Source organism: Rana temporaria, chromosome 1, assembly GCF_905171775.1.
Source record: "Rana temporaria chromosome 1, aRanTem1.1, whole genome shotgun sequence".
Lineage (NCBI taxonomy): Eukaryota > Metazoa > Chordata > Amphibia > Anura > Ranidae > Rana > Rana temporaria.
The window spans coordinates 428,413,506-428,429,652 of record NC_053489.1 but is presented as its reverse complement, the minus strand read 5'-3'; the positions used below and the strand labels follow the sequence as shown (position 1 = coordinate 428,429,652).

The following is a 16,147-nucleotide window of genomic DNA, read 5'->3' as shown; positions in this document are numbered from 1 at the left end:
ATGAGATAAAACCAGCTTACAATAGCATTGCGGTGTTATTGTTTTGTTGCTGTTCACTTGCATACTCCACAGCTGGCCAAGTTCATTAGTATGGATCTTGGCACCCTTGGCTGCTTGTGGAAAACGGAACCGAGGTTTCATAGACATGACATACCAAATATCGTGGCTTTAGCCTAATGTTATGTGAATCATTGCTGTAAGCAGAAATATATCGTGGCCACATATCCAAATGTCAGAGTGTGTTCTGTCATGTTCATTTCATTCTTCCATTGCTGCTGTGTTAATAGAATAAAAGCTGTTCTCCTTCGGAAAGCCTCATATTAATGTGCGGGGATCTTTTTATAGTACACACACATTTTTCTTTCACATTGCAGTGACATCTCCTTATTCTTTCATTTAAGGAACCAGCTTTCTCCATCTCTAGAGTTCCATGGTATAGTACGGTTAGTTATCACTTGTGGAATCCTTTGTTACCTTTTGGAAGGTTTTCATTAGGAAATAGCATTTTTAGAAAACCCTTATTCTTTGAATCAGGTTTAAATTTACACAAAAACAACATCATTACATCAGGCCACTGGAAAAAAAATGAAATGATAAGAATTTGTATAGAAAATGGTGAGCATAATTGATTAATGACAAAGTGATGGCACATGTTACTGAAATGAATGGTCATTCATAGATACAATTAATAAGCATGCTTATCAGATGATTTTCAAGACACATGTATATGTGTTTTTATTTTTGCTATATGTTTTATATTTGTGTTTTATATTTATTATTATTTTTATTTTTTTTCAGTGATTTGTGTTTGTATTTTTATTTATACTAGATTTTTGCAGTGATTTATATGTACATATTTTTAGTTCTGATCTGTGCAGACAGGAAGCAAAAATGCTACTAGCCACTCATGGGGCATAGCTTTGGACCTTATGACATTATTTACATCATGCACTGCATTATTTCTGATTGCAAGTGGACTGCAATGTACTTCCTTTTAAATTGATGCAGTGAATCTGGTTCTCAAATTTTAATATGTTTTAAACTAAGGAATCTTGCATTATATTTTAGCATATTTTCTCTTTTCTGTATTTTTTTTAATTTGTTTATCTAAATAGTTTGGCCAATAATAATTAAGACACACTGATTTTCCCTTATCTCCGCTCCTTGTGGATGCTTTTTTGCCAATGTACTGCAATGACACTCAACCAGTGTCATTCTGTCACAGCCTGTAGTAATGATCTCACTGTCCATTCAATTTTGATTGACCTTTAGGTTTGCACTCTGGTGCATTTGTGAGGTTCATTTTATGTTATAGGACCAACTGTTTGTAAGTTTAATTTTAAGAACCCAATACAACATATGGACCTGAGAAGATCTTATTTTGGCAACCATGTTGAAAGCTGCATATAAACTAGTATATGGCACTGCATTTATTTATGAGGGATATGTGTAGATTTTCTAAGATCAGAAGTTCATTTACCAAGGGTGCTAGTTTTTTTTTTTTTTTAATTCTTCCTAACACTCCTGGAAATGTGTGCTACATGTACCGTATTTATAAATGAGTAATTTTGTTGATTTAAAGGCATATAATGATATTTGTTGTTTTAGGAGCGGGAACGAGGAAAAACTCATGGCTTTGCTTACCCCTTTAAATGTGAATTGTCATGCCAGTGATGGACGCAAGGTGAGTGTATATGAATTGTATACAGATATCTTGTTACCTATGTTCATTATGTGCTGAAGTCCACTGATATAACATTACTAAGATATACTGTAGCATTGGAGCAAAGAAAACTATTTGCGGTGGGCAGTACTTCATCCTTTTATATGTGATGTAAAAAGGACCTCCAGGCAGATCTAAAAAAAAAAAACAGTTGTGTGTTCTAAAGGGTGTACCTTTACCAAAACAATGCATATGCAAGTAAGGGATGCCTGTAGATAAAAACAAACTGTGCAGCTTTGGTTATAGTTGGGTAATGTCCTTGCTGTAGGTGTAGGCCCCTTTTGTAGGCCCTTTACATACCTCCCGAAATCTGACCAAGAAACTCGCAGAGAAGACATCATCCCATCCTGCCTTGCTACTAGAACATTGCGAAGACATCCCTAGCTGATTCGGAAAAAAGAAATGAACACCCATGCAAGCCGTATAGCGTTGCCAACATCCCTAGTATGAATATAGAGCAGAGAATACCCCCCCCCCCCCCGGTACTATTGGGACTTTAACGTCAACATTCGAGACAATATTTAAAAATATATAGGTTTTTATTTTGAACAAATGTATACAAGAAATCTGGTGTAGAACATTACCAAACCAATAAAAACAACATATGTGATAGACTGTATTTGGTTCCGTGTAGTGGTCCAAAAGGGCCTCTTGGACCACTACACAGAACCAACTACAGTCTATCACATGCAGGCATACCCCGCTTTAAGTACACTCACTTTACATACACTCGCGAGTAAGGACATACCCGCAAGTGTATGTAAAGTGCCTTACAAGTACTGTACAGACATTTTGCAGCCGCAGTAGAAGGAGCTGAAGCTCCGAGAGCATAGCACGCCCTGTTCCAGTGTGCCCCTAACACCCCCACTACAGCCCCTGAGACATCAACTACAGCTCCTGACACCCCAAATACAGCCCATGACCCCCCCCCACTATACCCTAGAAGTGAAAAAGGGGTATTGTTTCACTTTAAGTACATTTTCGTTTTACATACATGCTCTGGTCCCATTGTGTACTTAAAAGTGGGGTATGCCTGTATGTTGTTTTTATTGGTTTGGTGATGTTATACACCAGATTTCTTGTATACATTTTTTCAAAATAAAAACCAATATATTTGAAATATTGTCTCGAATGTTTCTGTTATAATACCAGGAGAGGGGGTGGGGGGGGGGGGGGGTACTCTCTGCTCTATAGCCCTAGCTGATTCAAACCCACTCGCCCACTCATATACTGTCTCTGTAGCTCTGAACTTAGTGATGCTAGGACAGAGAATCACACATGTGCAGGATTTTTTAGCTCACTCCTGTAATGTTGGGAGCGTGTAGTAATGGCTGTGAGTTTTCTCAGCAGCAACATCCTAGCAACAAGACAGGATGGTTTGATCTCTGGGCCAGGCTTTGGGAGGCCTACAATTACAGCGATGGCATTATCCAACTTTAGTCAGAGCTGTACAGTTTTATTTTAAGTACAGACGCCCCTTATCTGCATAGGCAGTTTTGGTAAAAGTGAACTAACCCTTCAATTCAAATGGTGCCAAACTTTTTTTTTTTTAAACGTTCGCAATTATTATCCTTTTACTTAACTGCCACAGAAAACCATCACACCATCTAACTTTTTAAATGCAGCTGGAAGCCTTATTGTTGGATTACTAAGCTAAAATAGTGTCAAGTTTTAGCACTGTGATTGGATGTTAAAGGGAACGGAAGAGTTCATTTTTAAGAGGCAAAGCTTACATGCCCTGGAAAACTAATGGTAGATTTGAGTAAGGGAGTCGAACTGTTTAGGGCAAAGTAGCCCTTCTGTATGCAGAGCACTGACTAAGCCTTGGAGTAGTTGCACAGTAAAAATAAATAAATTGTAAAAGAAAATATTTATTAACGAGCATGTTAATGAAAATCTTCCCAAAGTTGTGATGAAACTGCATTTTTGCTACTGTTTCATGCTACAGCACTAATATGACAACACTGAAAGTGGAACCGAGGATAAAAAGCTAAACTTGCAGGTTAAATGCAAACCCAATTCCACATAAAAACAGAATGCGATGATTTGCATCTCATAAACCCAAATGTTATTTACAATAAAAAACCCGAAAACAAATCAAATGTTTAAACTGAGAAAATGTACCATTTAAAAAAAAAACTGATGGCGGCAACACGTCTCAAGAAAGTTGAGATACGGTCATGTTTACCACGGTGTAGCATCCTCTGTCTTTTAACAACATTCTGGGAACCGAGTAAACCCATTGACAAAGCTTTAGGAGAGGAATGTTGTCCCATTCTTGCATAACAAGATTCTAACTGCTCAACAGTCCTGGGTCGTCTTTGTCATATTTTTTTTTTGTTTCAAGTTGCACCAACTATTTTCAATTGGTGAAAGGTCTGGACTGCAGGCAGGTCAGTTCAGCACCCCGACTCTTCTACTACAAAGCCATGCTTTTCTCATAATTGTAGTATGTGGTTTAGCATTGCCCCGCTGTAATACCTATGCATGGCCTTCCCTGAAAGAGACATTGGGGGTTATTTACGAAAGGCAAATCCACTTTGCACTGAAAGTGCACTTGTAAGTTTAGTCACTGTAGATCTAAGGGAAAGGTCTGAAATGAGGGGAAGCTCTGCTGATTTTATCATCCAATCATGTGAAAGCTAAAATGCTGTTTTTTATTTTTCTTGCATGTCCCCCTCAGATCTACAGCGACTTAACTTCTAGTGCACTTGTAGTGCAAAGTGGATTTGCCTTTCGTAAATAACCCCCAATGTCTGGATGGGAGCATATGCTGCTCTAAAACCTTGATATATCTTTCAGCATTGATGGTGCTTTTCCAGATGTGCAAGCTGCCCATTCCTCACCCCTACCATCACAGATGCAGGCTTTTAAACTTGGCACTGATAACAACATGGAAGGTCCCTCTGCTCTTTAGTTTGGTGGACACGGTGCCCATGGTTGTCAAAAAAATAGCAAATTTTGATTCGTCTGACTACAGAAAACTTTTCCACTTTGCAATAGGTCATAATCACTTGTCCTCCGGAAAGGTTTTACCACCTTCATGACCAGGAATTTTTTTGCTAATTGGCACTGTGCTACTTTTTTTTCCACAAAGAATTTTATTGAGAGAAAGCTCAAAAGAGAATACAATGAAATAGTCAAATTAACATAAAAAAAGAAAAAAGAAAAACCCAAGCCTGGGCGACAAAATAGAATGCTACAAGTCATAGGCAATCTAAAATACAGGAAAGGGTTGAAGTTACTCAGTACTCATTGTTAACAGCCAAGTAAAGACTCGTATTGGAACTTTAACCATGGGCACGACTGGTAGGTACAGGTCTCTATCCCCTGACAAACCCTTTGGTCAAAAGAAGCCACATCACTAGGACCGAACATGGCAGGTCACAACAAAGACTTGACCAATGCCTTTTGGGGGATGCCTACTACAAGTGTTAAGGGATAAGATAGAGAGTGATAGGTTGAGAAGCCTACTCTGTGCCAGGAATAGAAAGGAAAAGGGGAGAAAAGAGAACCAGGAAGGGGTAGGGGAAAGGGGACCGCTCTCCAATCCAGACCCCCCCCCCCCTCTGGACACGATTATGGATTAATCTAGTAAGTCATTCATGTGCCCACATCCATAGTTGGGAAGTAGGATGGCACTGTGCTACTTTAATTGGCAATCGCACAATTATGGAACACTGTACTCCGCTTTACACCAAATGAAATGTGTAAAATATAGCTTTCTTATTGTGGTATTTGATCACCACTGTTTTTTTTTTTGCAATATGAATGAAAAAAGACAGAAAATCTTTAGAAAAAACCCTGATTTCCAATAAAAAAATATTGATGCACACGAATGCATGCCCCAAACCCAAAAGTAACATTGCAATGTACTATTATGTTGCCCGGCCTGCAGCTGCTGCCTGCTCACAGTACAACTACTGTGGGTAAGGGGTTAAATGAGCTTTGGCCCAGAGAAGACTGTGGCATTTCTGGATCCTGTTCAGATATGGCTTTTTCTTTGCATTATAGAGCTTGAAGTGTTACTAAACCCACAACCGTAACATCAGTCTGTATATGCAGCATAACAAGCATGCTAATACTCACTTTGGAAGGGGTTAATCCTCTGCATTGTGTAAAAATACTGTTTTATTCTGTATGCACAGATCCTCCCCCACCTGCAATGTCTATCTGGGGAAAGCCAGCTAACACACAGGCAACCTGCACATGCTCAGCTGTGTCTTTTATGCTAGAGAGAACAGTTTCTTGTTTTCAGAGATAGCCAGGTCACATGATATTGATATCACACATGTGGGCGTGTATACAGGCTGCAGTGAAAATCTCCACCTCCTGAACTCTTAGCACTGGAGAAACTGTGCAGTTTATCATGTAATCGTGGTATACTGATCATTCAAAAAGGTGTATAGGGGCAATATTTTATGGAAAATTAAGATTTAAAAACTGGGCTCTGTGGGGGGAAATTGACTATTTTCATAATACTGGGTTTAGTAACACTTTAACTTGCATTTCTGGATGACATTTCTGAGCCCATGCAGTGATGTCCATTACAGAATCTTGCCTGCTTTTAATGCCATCTGAGGACCCGAAGATTACAGGCATCCAATATTGTGTTTTATATCTGACCTGCATTCACAATTTCATATACATATACATACACAGTGTGTGTAAATAGCTGCTCGTTGCAGTCCAGGAGCCAGCAACTACACAAGTCTGACAGAGCCTAATCCTGAGCTGGAGACACAGACCAAATCAGAGCAACACAATACTGCCTGTGACAGAGGAAGATTATATATAAAGGATGGCACTTAATGCAAAGTACCATCTCTTAACCACTTCCCTACTGTAGCATGTCATATGACGTCCTGGACTTTAGAGGGGATATCTGAATGATGCCTGCAGCTACAGGCATCATTCAGATATCCTTCTTTTCAGGCCGCAACGGTTCCGCCGATTGATCATTCTTGTAAGCGGCAGGAGGGGACGTCGTCCCCCCTCCCGCCACCATCCGGTGCTTCTCCAGGCTCTCCCGTGCAATCGGAGGCCCGGAGAACGAATGTGCCGCCGCTGGATGAGGAGGATAGAGATTTCCGATTTCTCTATGACCGTCGAAGCCCCGGGCTCGACGTTATGACGTCACGCCCGGGTACCCGGAAATAAACAAAGCCTCAATTGCGGCTAAAAAGCATGAGATCGGTGATTTTTTTTTTTTCCCGATCTCATGTTTTCCAGCCTGGAGGAGAGATGTGGGAGATGAGGAGAGATGTCTTATTGACCCCGCATCTCTCCATAAAGAGGACCTGTCACACACTATTCCTTTTACAAGGGATGTTTACATTCCTTGTAATAGGAATAAAAGTGATCAAAAAAAAAAGTGTAAAAATAAAACTCTAAACTGATAACCTGTAAAAAAAATTTAAGTGTCCCCTATGGAGATTTTTAAGTACCGAAGTTTGGCGCCATTCCATGAGTGTGCGCAATTTTAAAGCGTGACATGTTAGATATCTATTTACTCAACATCATCTTTCACATTATAGGAACAAATTGGTCTAACTTTACTGTTTTGTTATTTTTTAATTCATGAATTCATTCCCCCCCCCCCCCCCAAAAAAAAAAAAGTTTGAAAAATTATTTTGCAAATACCATGCGAGATAAAAAGTTGCAATGACCGCCACTTTATTCCCTAGGGTGTCTGCTAAATAAATAATTACATATATATATATATATATATATGTTTGAGGGTTCTGAGTAATTTTCTAGCAAAAAAAAAAAAAGATTTTTACATGAAGTGCCAGAATAGGCACGGTATGGAAGTGGTTAATATAAGTGTACTATACTTGTACATCAGATGTTAAGAATATTAATCATTGTTTTCATCTGATGATATGGCTACTCCTTTTTTTTCTTTCTTCTTTTTTCATTTTATGTTTAGGAATAATTTTTCAAAAAAAATTTGACTCTGCTTTTTAAAGATTAGTGAACCTCTCACCATCTTTCCTTCTAAGACACTCTGACACTCTAGGATGCTCTTTTTATACCCAGTTATGTTACTGACCTTGGATTGCCAGTTAACTTAAAGTGGAGGTTCCCCTAAAAATAAAATTTTAACATTGCATTTATGAGATTAATGACTATTAGAACCGGCTGTTTTTTAAAAAAAAATACGTCCGTACATACCGTTTCCTATATGTGTTCTCACCGCCGCTTCCGGGTATGATGGTCGGGGCTGGGCGTTCCTAATTGACTGACAGGCATCCGTTCGACGCATACAGCGCGTCACGAGATGCCGAACGTCGGTGCGGCTCTATACGGCGCCTGCGCACTGACGTTCGGCTTCTTTCGGCATCTCGTGACGCGATGTATGCGTCGGTCGGATGCCTGTCAGTCAATTAGGAACGCCCAGCCCCGACCATCATACCCGGAAGCGGCGGAAACATATAGGAAACGGTATGTACGGACGTATTTTTTTTTTTTAAAAAACAGCCGATTCTAATAGTCATTAATCTCATAAATGCAAGGTAAAAGTTTTTTTTTAGGGGAACCTCCACTTTAATTAGTTGCAAAATATTCTTCTTGCTCCTCCTTGTTAGTACCACTTTACCAGCTTTTTGTTGCCCTGTCCCAACTTTTTTAAAACACGTTGCTGCCATCAATTTCAAAGGGACCTTTATTGTTTTCTTAAAATGGTGCATTTTCTCAGTTTAACCACCTCCAGCCCTCCATATAGTAAAATGATGGCTGCAAGGTGGTTCTCTTGTTCTGGGACTACATCATATGACGTCGTCCCACTCTCACTACGCCCACGGGGGTGTACAGTGCTGTGATTAGTGGTGCGCTGTGTCCCTGTGACAGAGCACATCACTGATCTCAGTAAATAGCCGATGACGAGGCTCTTCACCCATGGACACAGCTGATCACATGTAAACAAGGAAATGTCTGTTATCAGCTTTCTTCTCCTTACACTGATAGCGTTTGAGGAGAGACGATCAGCAGCATTTCCTCACAGGGGAGATCTACACAGATAATCGGGGCACTTATCAGTGCCCATCAGTGATGAAAGTTAGTGTCGCCTATAAGTGCCCATTAGTGCAGCCCATCAGTGCAGCCTCATGAGCACACATCAGTGAAGGAGAAAAATGTCTATACAAAAAGAAAAAAAGAAAAAACCCAGTCGTACTTAAATATCATCAAAAGAAAGCTCTAGCCATCTCAATTTTTTTTTTTTTTTTACATTTTGTTCGGGTACAGTGTTGCATGAACGTTCAATTGTAATTTAAAGTGTGACAGTGCTGAAAGCTGAAAATTGCCCTGGGCAGGAAAGAGGTATAGGTGCCTAGTATTGAAGCGGTTAAACATTTGATATGTTTTCTATTGTGACTAAAATTCGGTGTGTAGATTTTACACAACATCTCAACTTTTTTTAAATTCAATTGGACATTTACTGTCTAATTTGCCAAATGCCTTGTCATTTTGCAGTAAAGTGCACTTCTTTGCGGGAGTGCTTAGTCAGCAATTTTTGCTCTACTATTTCCTGGATCACCTACTGGCTAGTTGGTCAGTGGTAGTGGTGCTGTTTCACCCTTTGCCTAAGTCCATATCGCGGGACTGGCTGTATAACACGACAAAGGCTTTGACAGGTAACACTGGACACACATATGTGTTTAAAACCCAACTCAGATCAAAATAAAATTTTGGTTTTAATTACAACTGGGAAGGATTATAACAAACCTATGTCAGATTTTGATTTCCATTAATTTCACTGCTGACCAGGTTTCATGTCACTTCCTGTCCTGGTGACCACAAAAGAAGTCAGGCGATCTCCCCAGCATGAACACAAGTAGCAGTAAAAAACCTGATCTTACCAGTTGTCTTTTTGCCCCTTTTTAAGAGATTGTGCTCACTTAATTTCTTGGTGACCACACAGGAAAATAGAAAAGTCACATCAATTCAATGGCTAAAGAAACCGCAATAAAAGCCTGACAGATGTCCTGACACTTTTGCATTGTGTCCAAAATTAAAAAAACTTTTGCTAGAATTATGATTGAGAACAAAATTGTACTTTGCCCTGGCAGCACAATGTAGCAAGCTTGCTTTAAAGTGGCTGTAAACCTTGGACATGAAATACGAACAAAGTTTATGCCTCTATAGTATGTACTTGTCTCAAGAGCACTAAGTGTCATTGCTGACTACTGCATCATTCCACTGCTATCAGCATGAATTCTCCTGACACCAAAAGAAAAATGGTGTCAGGAGAGGGAGCTCCAGTGCACAGCCTGTGATTGACAGCCTTAGCTCTGTTCCTGTATTTGAATGGGGAGGGTGTCCCTTCCCTCCAGTCTGCTCTCAGAACTCTCCTCACTGAGCTCTGCCGTGTGTAATTTCCTCTCTGCCCCGTTTTCTGGAAACTCAGACAAGCTTTATAAATTCTGGACTTGGATGTATTAAAGTGAACACTGCAGATAAACAGGCACAACTTATGTAGGAGGTTTTGTTTCATTTCTGGCCCGTCACTTCACTGGGGATTTGTGAGGGTTTCTGGAAACTTTAATCCTTTTATTCCCAGCAACACATATTTAGCTTTGCTTTACTTCCCTGCTGCTGCATTCATGTATGGAGGACCATGTGTTTGATTCCATTTGACACCGTTGGTGGTTGGTCTATTGCTGTCACATGCTGGTGGAAGAAAGCCTCAGCCCTAGCGCTTTTCTGTTTTCTCAACTGATAAAAAGACTGTTGGGAAAGTGAAAGAATGGTATGTGCAACTTGGGAGGAATGCATCAACCACTTCCAGACCAGCAATGTACCCATATGTCGCTGGACTTCAATCGGTTAAACCAGAATGATGCCTGCAGCTATGTAAAAGCACTCATAGTAGCTAACTAACTGCTGGATTGCTTTTAAAAGCAGAGGGAGGTGACTCTCGCTGCCTTCTGGCTTTCCCATCCCACCAGGAAGACCCGAGCGACTAGCCGGCGTATCCACCAGCTGTTCGGAGAGCCGATCAAAGCCTGGATTGGCTATAGGACCCCGGAAGCAATGACCTGACAACACTTCCGGTTTACCTGAATGTCAATGGTGGCATTTAAAAAAGCAAACGCATTCAAAAACACTGATCTCAGTGTTTTGAATGCTTTTAAGGGCAGAGGAGTAATCTGGGGTCTTGTAAAGAGTACCTGTCACATGCCTATTACTGTCACAAGGATATTTACATTCCTTGTGACCGCAATAAAAGTGCTAAAAAAAAACGTAAAGTGTCCCCATCCCCCGATTTTCACACGCAAACAGCGATCGTCCCACGCGTTAAGGTATCGCGTCAGATCATGGGCAGTAATTCTAGCACTAGACCTCTATAAATCTAAAGTGGTACCCTGTAAAGGCTTTTTTTATTCTTTAATGGTTTGCGTCAATATAATGCGTTTGAAAAATTGCTGTGCAAGATGAAAAGTTGCAACGACCGCCATTGTATTCTCTACGGTCTCTGCTAAAAAAACATAAATAATGTTTGAGGGTTCTATGTAATTTTCTAGCAAAAAAAATATGATTTTTACAAGTAGGAGAGAAATGTCAGAATTGGCCTGGGTGGCAAGTGGTTAAAAAATTGCTGCGCAAATACCGGGTTCTAAGTAATTTTCTAGAGGAGATTGTTACATGTAAACAAAAATTGCCAGAAAAGGCCTGGTCTGGAAGTAGTTAAAGTTAACTTGTTGCATACTCCTTTGAGCAGAGTTCCACCTTAATTCTAGAGTTCAGGTTGTAAGAATTCCCTTTTAGAATAAACAGTCTAATTTAGCAACGAGTTCTTATACTTCAGTGCTAATTCTTCACTGCAGTAATCCATAACAGCTAATCAGAATTGACTAATTTACAATGGTGATCAGTTGCAGGTATTTGACACAGCTGGAAGTGAAATGTAGCTCCTGTGCCAAATTTTAAAAATAAATCTTCCATTACTTTATTTGCCGGAGATCTTTCGAATTGGGCAGTTTCAAGGCTTTGTGGAAATTTTGGTTTATTAGTAAAAAAAAAAAAAAAAAAAAAAAAAAACTTTACTCCTGTCACTGCAATTTACTGCAGAGGGACAGTAATGGATACAATGGCAACTGTGAGCTTGTTTTTACCTTTTTCCTCAAGCCTCCTCATTTTTGTAGTAGTCTGAGTGACTAAAGCTGCATTAAAAAAAAGTCCACACAGATCTTTTTGTTTCCAGCAAAACACATAGATGACATCAAAAGACACTTATGACCCGTACACACGATCCGAATATCGTACGACTTTTTTCACTTAATAGTCGCAAGTAGAAATTATATAGGTTATTATATAGGTTATTAACCACTTGCTTACTGGGCACATATACCCCCCTCCTGCCCAGGTGAAATTTCAGCTTCCGGCACTGCGTCGCTTTAACTAACAATTGCGCGGTCGTGCGACGTGGCTCCCAAACAAAATTGACGTCCTTTTTTCCCCACAAATAGAGCTTTCTTTTGGTGGTATTTGATCGCCTGTGCGGTTTTTATTTTTTGCGCTATAAACAAAAAAGAGCGACAATTTTGAAAAAAATACAATATTTTTTACTTGTTGCTTTAATAAATATCCCAATTTAAAAAAAAAAAATACTTTTTTTTCTCAGTTTAGGCCGATACGTATTCTACATATTTTTGGTAAAAAAAAAAAAAATCGCAATAAGCGACTGGTTTGCGCAAAAGTTATAGCGCCTACAAAATAGGGGACAGAATTATTATTTTTTTTTTTACTAGTAATGGCAGCGATCTGCGATTTTTATTGGGACTGCGACGTTATGGCGGACACATCGGACACATTTTTGGCGCCATTCACATTTATACTGCGTTCAGTGCTATAAATATGCACTAATTACAGTATAAATGTGACTGGCATTGAAGGGGTTAACACTAGGGGGTGAGGAAGGGGTTAAATGTATTCCCTGCATAGTGTTCTAACTGTAGGTGGAGGGGGGTGACTGGGGGAGGTGACCGATCTATGTCCCTATGTACAAGGGACACAGATCGGTCTCCTCTCCAGAGACAGGACGCTGTCTCTGTGTAAAACAGCAATGAGAGATGATCTCCTATGTTTACATAAGAGATCATCTCTCATTGGCCGCACAGATCGCATCGCAAACGGCCACTCTGATTGGCCGTTCGCGGCGATCTGTAATTGGCAGTGTCCAAGGGACACGGCCAACACAGTTTCCCCGCTGCGCGCTCTGGAGCGCGCGCGGGGACCGCCCAAAGGGGCGGATGTCTATTGACATCCTGTTGGATTTTGGGATCCACGCTGTAGCCGTCATTTGACTGTAGCGTGGGTCCCAGGAGGTTAAAGTAGAGAACCTGCTCTCTATTTTCCTGTTGGGAAAACTGCTAGGGAGCATACACATGGCCGGGATTCCCGGCCAAATGCTCTCCTGGCAGTTTTTCTGTCGGAAAAACTGGTCGTGTGTACACAAGGCTTTAGTCTTGGAAGGTGGATAATGGAATCTGATACCACTCTTCTTGCAAAAATCCAGGTCACAATCCTGCGCAATATACTTTTTATTTATTTGGTTCAGTTGACCATGTCGTCCGCACTTATGCTTATCAGACGTTTCCCCGGAAACTGTATATGCCTTTTTGATACTGTACCTCGTGATACGACGGATAAATTGGCAACTTTAGTCACCAGCTAGGCTGGCACCAACAATTTGACCTCTTTGAAACTCGGCAAGCTCACGACTTCATATTACTACCAGCGCACCCAATGAATGGTGAAAGTAAGGCTTCTCCCCTGTTAGCTAGGTGTCTCATCACACAGTGCAAGCAAAAGAATGTTAATTTGCTTCCGCTTTCAACGCAAAATGTAGTAATTTTCACACCTGCTAATCATGTATTGTATGTTTTCTATATATGCCCTTTATTCTGTTTCTACTATAAACCTCAAAAACCTGGGGATCCTGCCAGTAGCCTCAGCTTCCTGGATCATCACTGCAACAAAAACCAAAGTTTCTTCTGGTTTTGTGTTGTTGTGCCACCCAGCGAGTTCTCTGCATGGCTGTACAGGGCACTATACTGCCATATAGTGTCATGTATGCTGTTGTAGTTTGCCTATAATTGCTCAGCCCCTCCATGCCCATCCTTGCTGTTAATTAACAGGGATTCCTATATGGAGTATCCCTGTCAAAGCAGCACCTTTTAGCACAGAGCCTGACTACCCCTAGCTCTCTAAAGCTGCTAAAGAAGTTAACCTAGCAGTTACGGATTTGCAGTTCAGTGAGTAGAACACGGAGGGAGACACGGAGAAGAGAGGGGGACACGGAGCAGCATGGAGGTGGACACGGAAGAGAACCGAATCAGAAAGCAACATGGAGAAGGACACAGCAGAATGGAGGGGGACTGGAGGAGCATAGGGGACAGTCAGCGGTGATTGTATGTGGGAGAGAAGCACCGATCACTGCTAAAGCCGCGGGGGGGGTTTGAGAGAGAGGATCGGCTGTCAGACTTTTAAATCTATACAGGGTGATAAGTGCTTGTAACTCCCCCACCATACTGATCACCCTGACTGGCCAGGTATTGGGTAAAGCATCGGAGCAAGTACTCGGCCAAATGCACGGTATCTGTACCGATACTAGTATCGGTATTGCAACAACCCTAATAATAACCCTACCTCGATTTTAATGTCCATTTATTTTGCCTGATCATGGCACATCATTTGTTTATGGTTTATGGTGTTTATGGTGTTCTCTCACATTCTGTTACCTAAACATCTTACTGTGCAGCTCCCATCCAGTGCTCATTTACCATAAAACCCTCAGTAAGGGTGCTTGCACTTCAAATTGTTTTAGTTACGCATTGGCCTTCGCTGTCACTAGAACAAGTAGCCCCATTGGAAGGTTTTTCCCCTGTTTCAAACGTTACAGCTCACAATTTTGGACTTTCCCTCATTTTGTACTCATGGTGAAATGACCTCCAGGAAAAACAGAGCAGTTTGAAAAAGATAGCAGAAGAACCAGACTGAAGTAAGTTCTAACCCTCTTCTACTCTGTCCACGGTGGGGAAAAAGGCTAATGCACTTTTAAATATGCCACGCTGGTCAACTTTATACACTATTCTGCACATTATATATTATACAATACTCAGGTGTTTACTCTTTGCTATATTTTTTATGCTCCATATTGTTCAGCTGTATGTTGAGCCATAAATTATGTACTCCACAACAGTTGGACTAGTACACTGTGCTGCACTTTACACTGTCCATAGAAATATGTTTTTTTATAAATGAAGGTTTACTTATTTTAATACACTTGAGAAAATCTGCTATACGCTTGACTCTTCAAACTATACCTTCATTCCCTCTGGCTGACTTCATACATTATAGACTGATTATGCTGCGCTGTGCCTTTGTATGCATTCCCCCTTGCTCCTGAAAAGGGCACACTTCAATTACTGGTCCCCGATGTTCTCCCTCCGAGTCCCTGATAACCGAATTTCTTTCATCATCATGATGCCTCTTATTTATTCTTTGAGTTTTTATTCTGCAAGGTTTCACAATGTATAGTTTTTTCTGTGTGTATAATGCTTGAATCCCAGTTGCATAGACTGGCAAAGCGTAAGAATAATGTTCTAAAAAATCGATAGTCAAAGTGCTACATGTCACCCCAGCTCTTTAGTGCTGTATTGATTTACATGTTGTGCCCTTGTGTTACATGTGTACCCTAGTGTGTGTGTGTGTGTGTGTAGCGCCTGGCTACTTTCATAGCAGGTGCTCTTGTAAATTTAGAAGGAGGTCAGAGAGTTTATTGACTCTGACCATGTTTATTTAGCTAAATTTGAGGCCTGTGTTCCAGCTTTGGCTGTACTGTGTGCCTGTGCTGCTGTCTGGGGGACTTCAGGCACCCCCCAGACGTAGGTGGCAGCAGTAGGAGTCAGGGTCGTGTGGATGCTTCTCCTTGGCAGCCAATCAGGAGGGTTGATCGCTTTGCTGTGCATGCTGGGGAGGGGTATTTAGGGGGCAGACACCATTGGTTGGGCGTCGTCGCCCTGCCGCTCTTCACCTGGGCAGTCGTCCCACTACCCCGTATGGGGCCCTCTTGGTCGGGGTGTGTGTCGCAGTGTTCCTGGCTCCGGGGCATTAATCTACCTTGTAGACTCAGTAGGCAGACTGAGTCTACAAATTGCAAGTGGTCCTGTGCTGTCCGTCCAAAGTGGGAGGAAGCCGGTCGATGGAGAACCTGTCTGAGGGACACCGAGCACGAGGCTGGTGTCACAGGAGAGGCCTATCTGCTCATCGAAGGACACTTTGTATCTGAGAGGCTGGACGATGGTCGCCTATCAGTTTCCTGACGTAACTAAAGCTGTTAGAAGGAGATCCGGGTGCTAAATCCAGTTGAGAAGGATTTTGGACCAAGATTATCTCCACCTTTAGGAGGGTCTGTGG

At 41.2% G+C, this 16,147-nt stretch overlaps 1 protein-coding gene across 2 annotated transcripts in view; it reads left to right on the top strand.

The window, feature by feature from the left end:
- TNKS (tankyrase) overlaps positions 1-16,147 on the top strand; it is a 239,785-nt gene that overhangs the window by 106,926 nt on the left and 116,712 nt on the right. For both annotated transcript variants that reach the window (XM_040325353.1, XM_040325352.1), the window contains exon 5: positions 1,609-1,684. In XM_040325353.1, the coding sequence (XP_040181287.1) occupies positions 1,609-1,684 (76 nt within the window). The remainder of the gene's footprint in view (positions 1-1,608; positions 1,685-16,147) is intronic.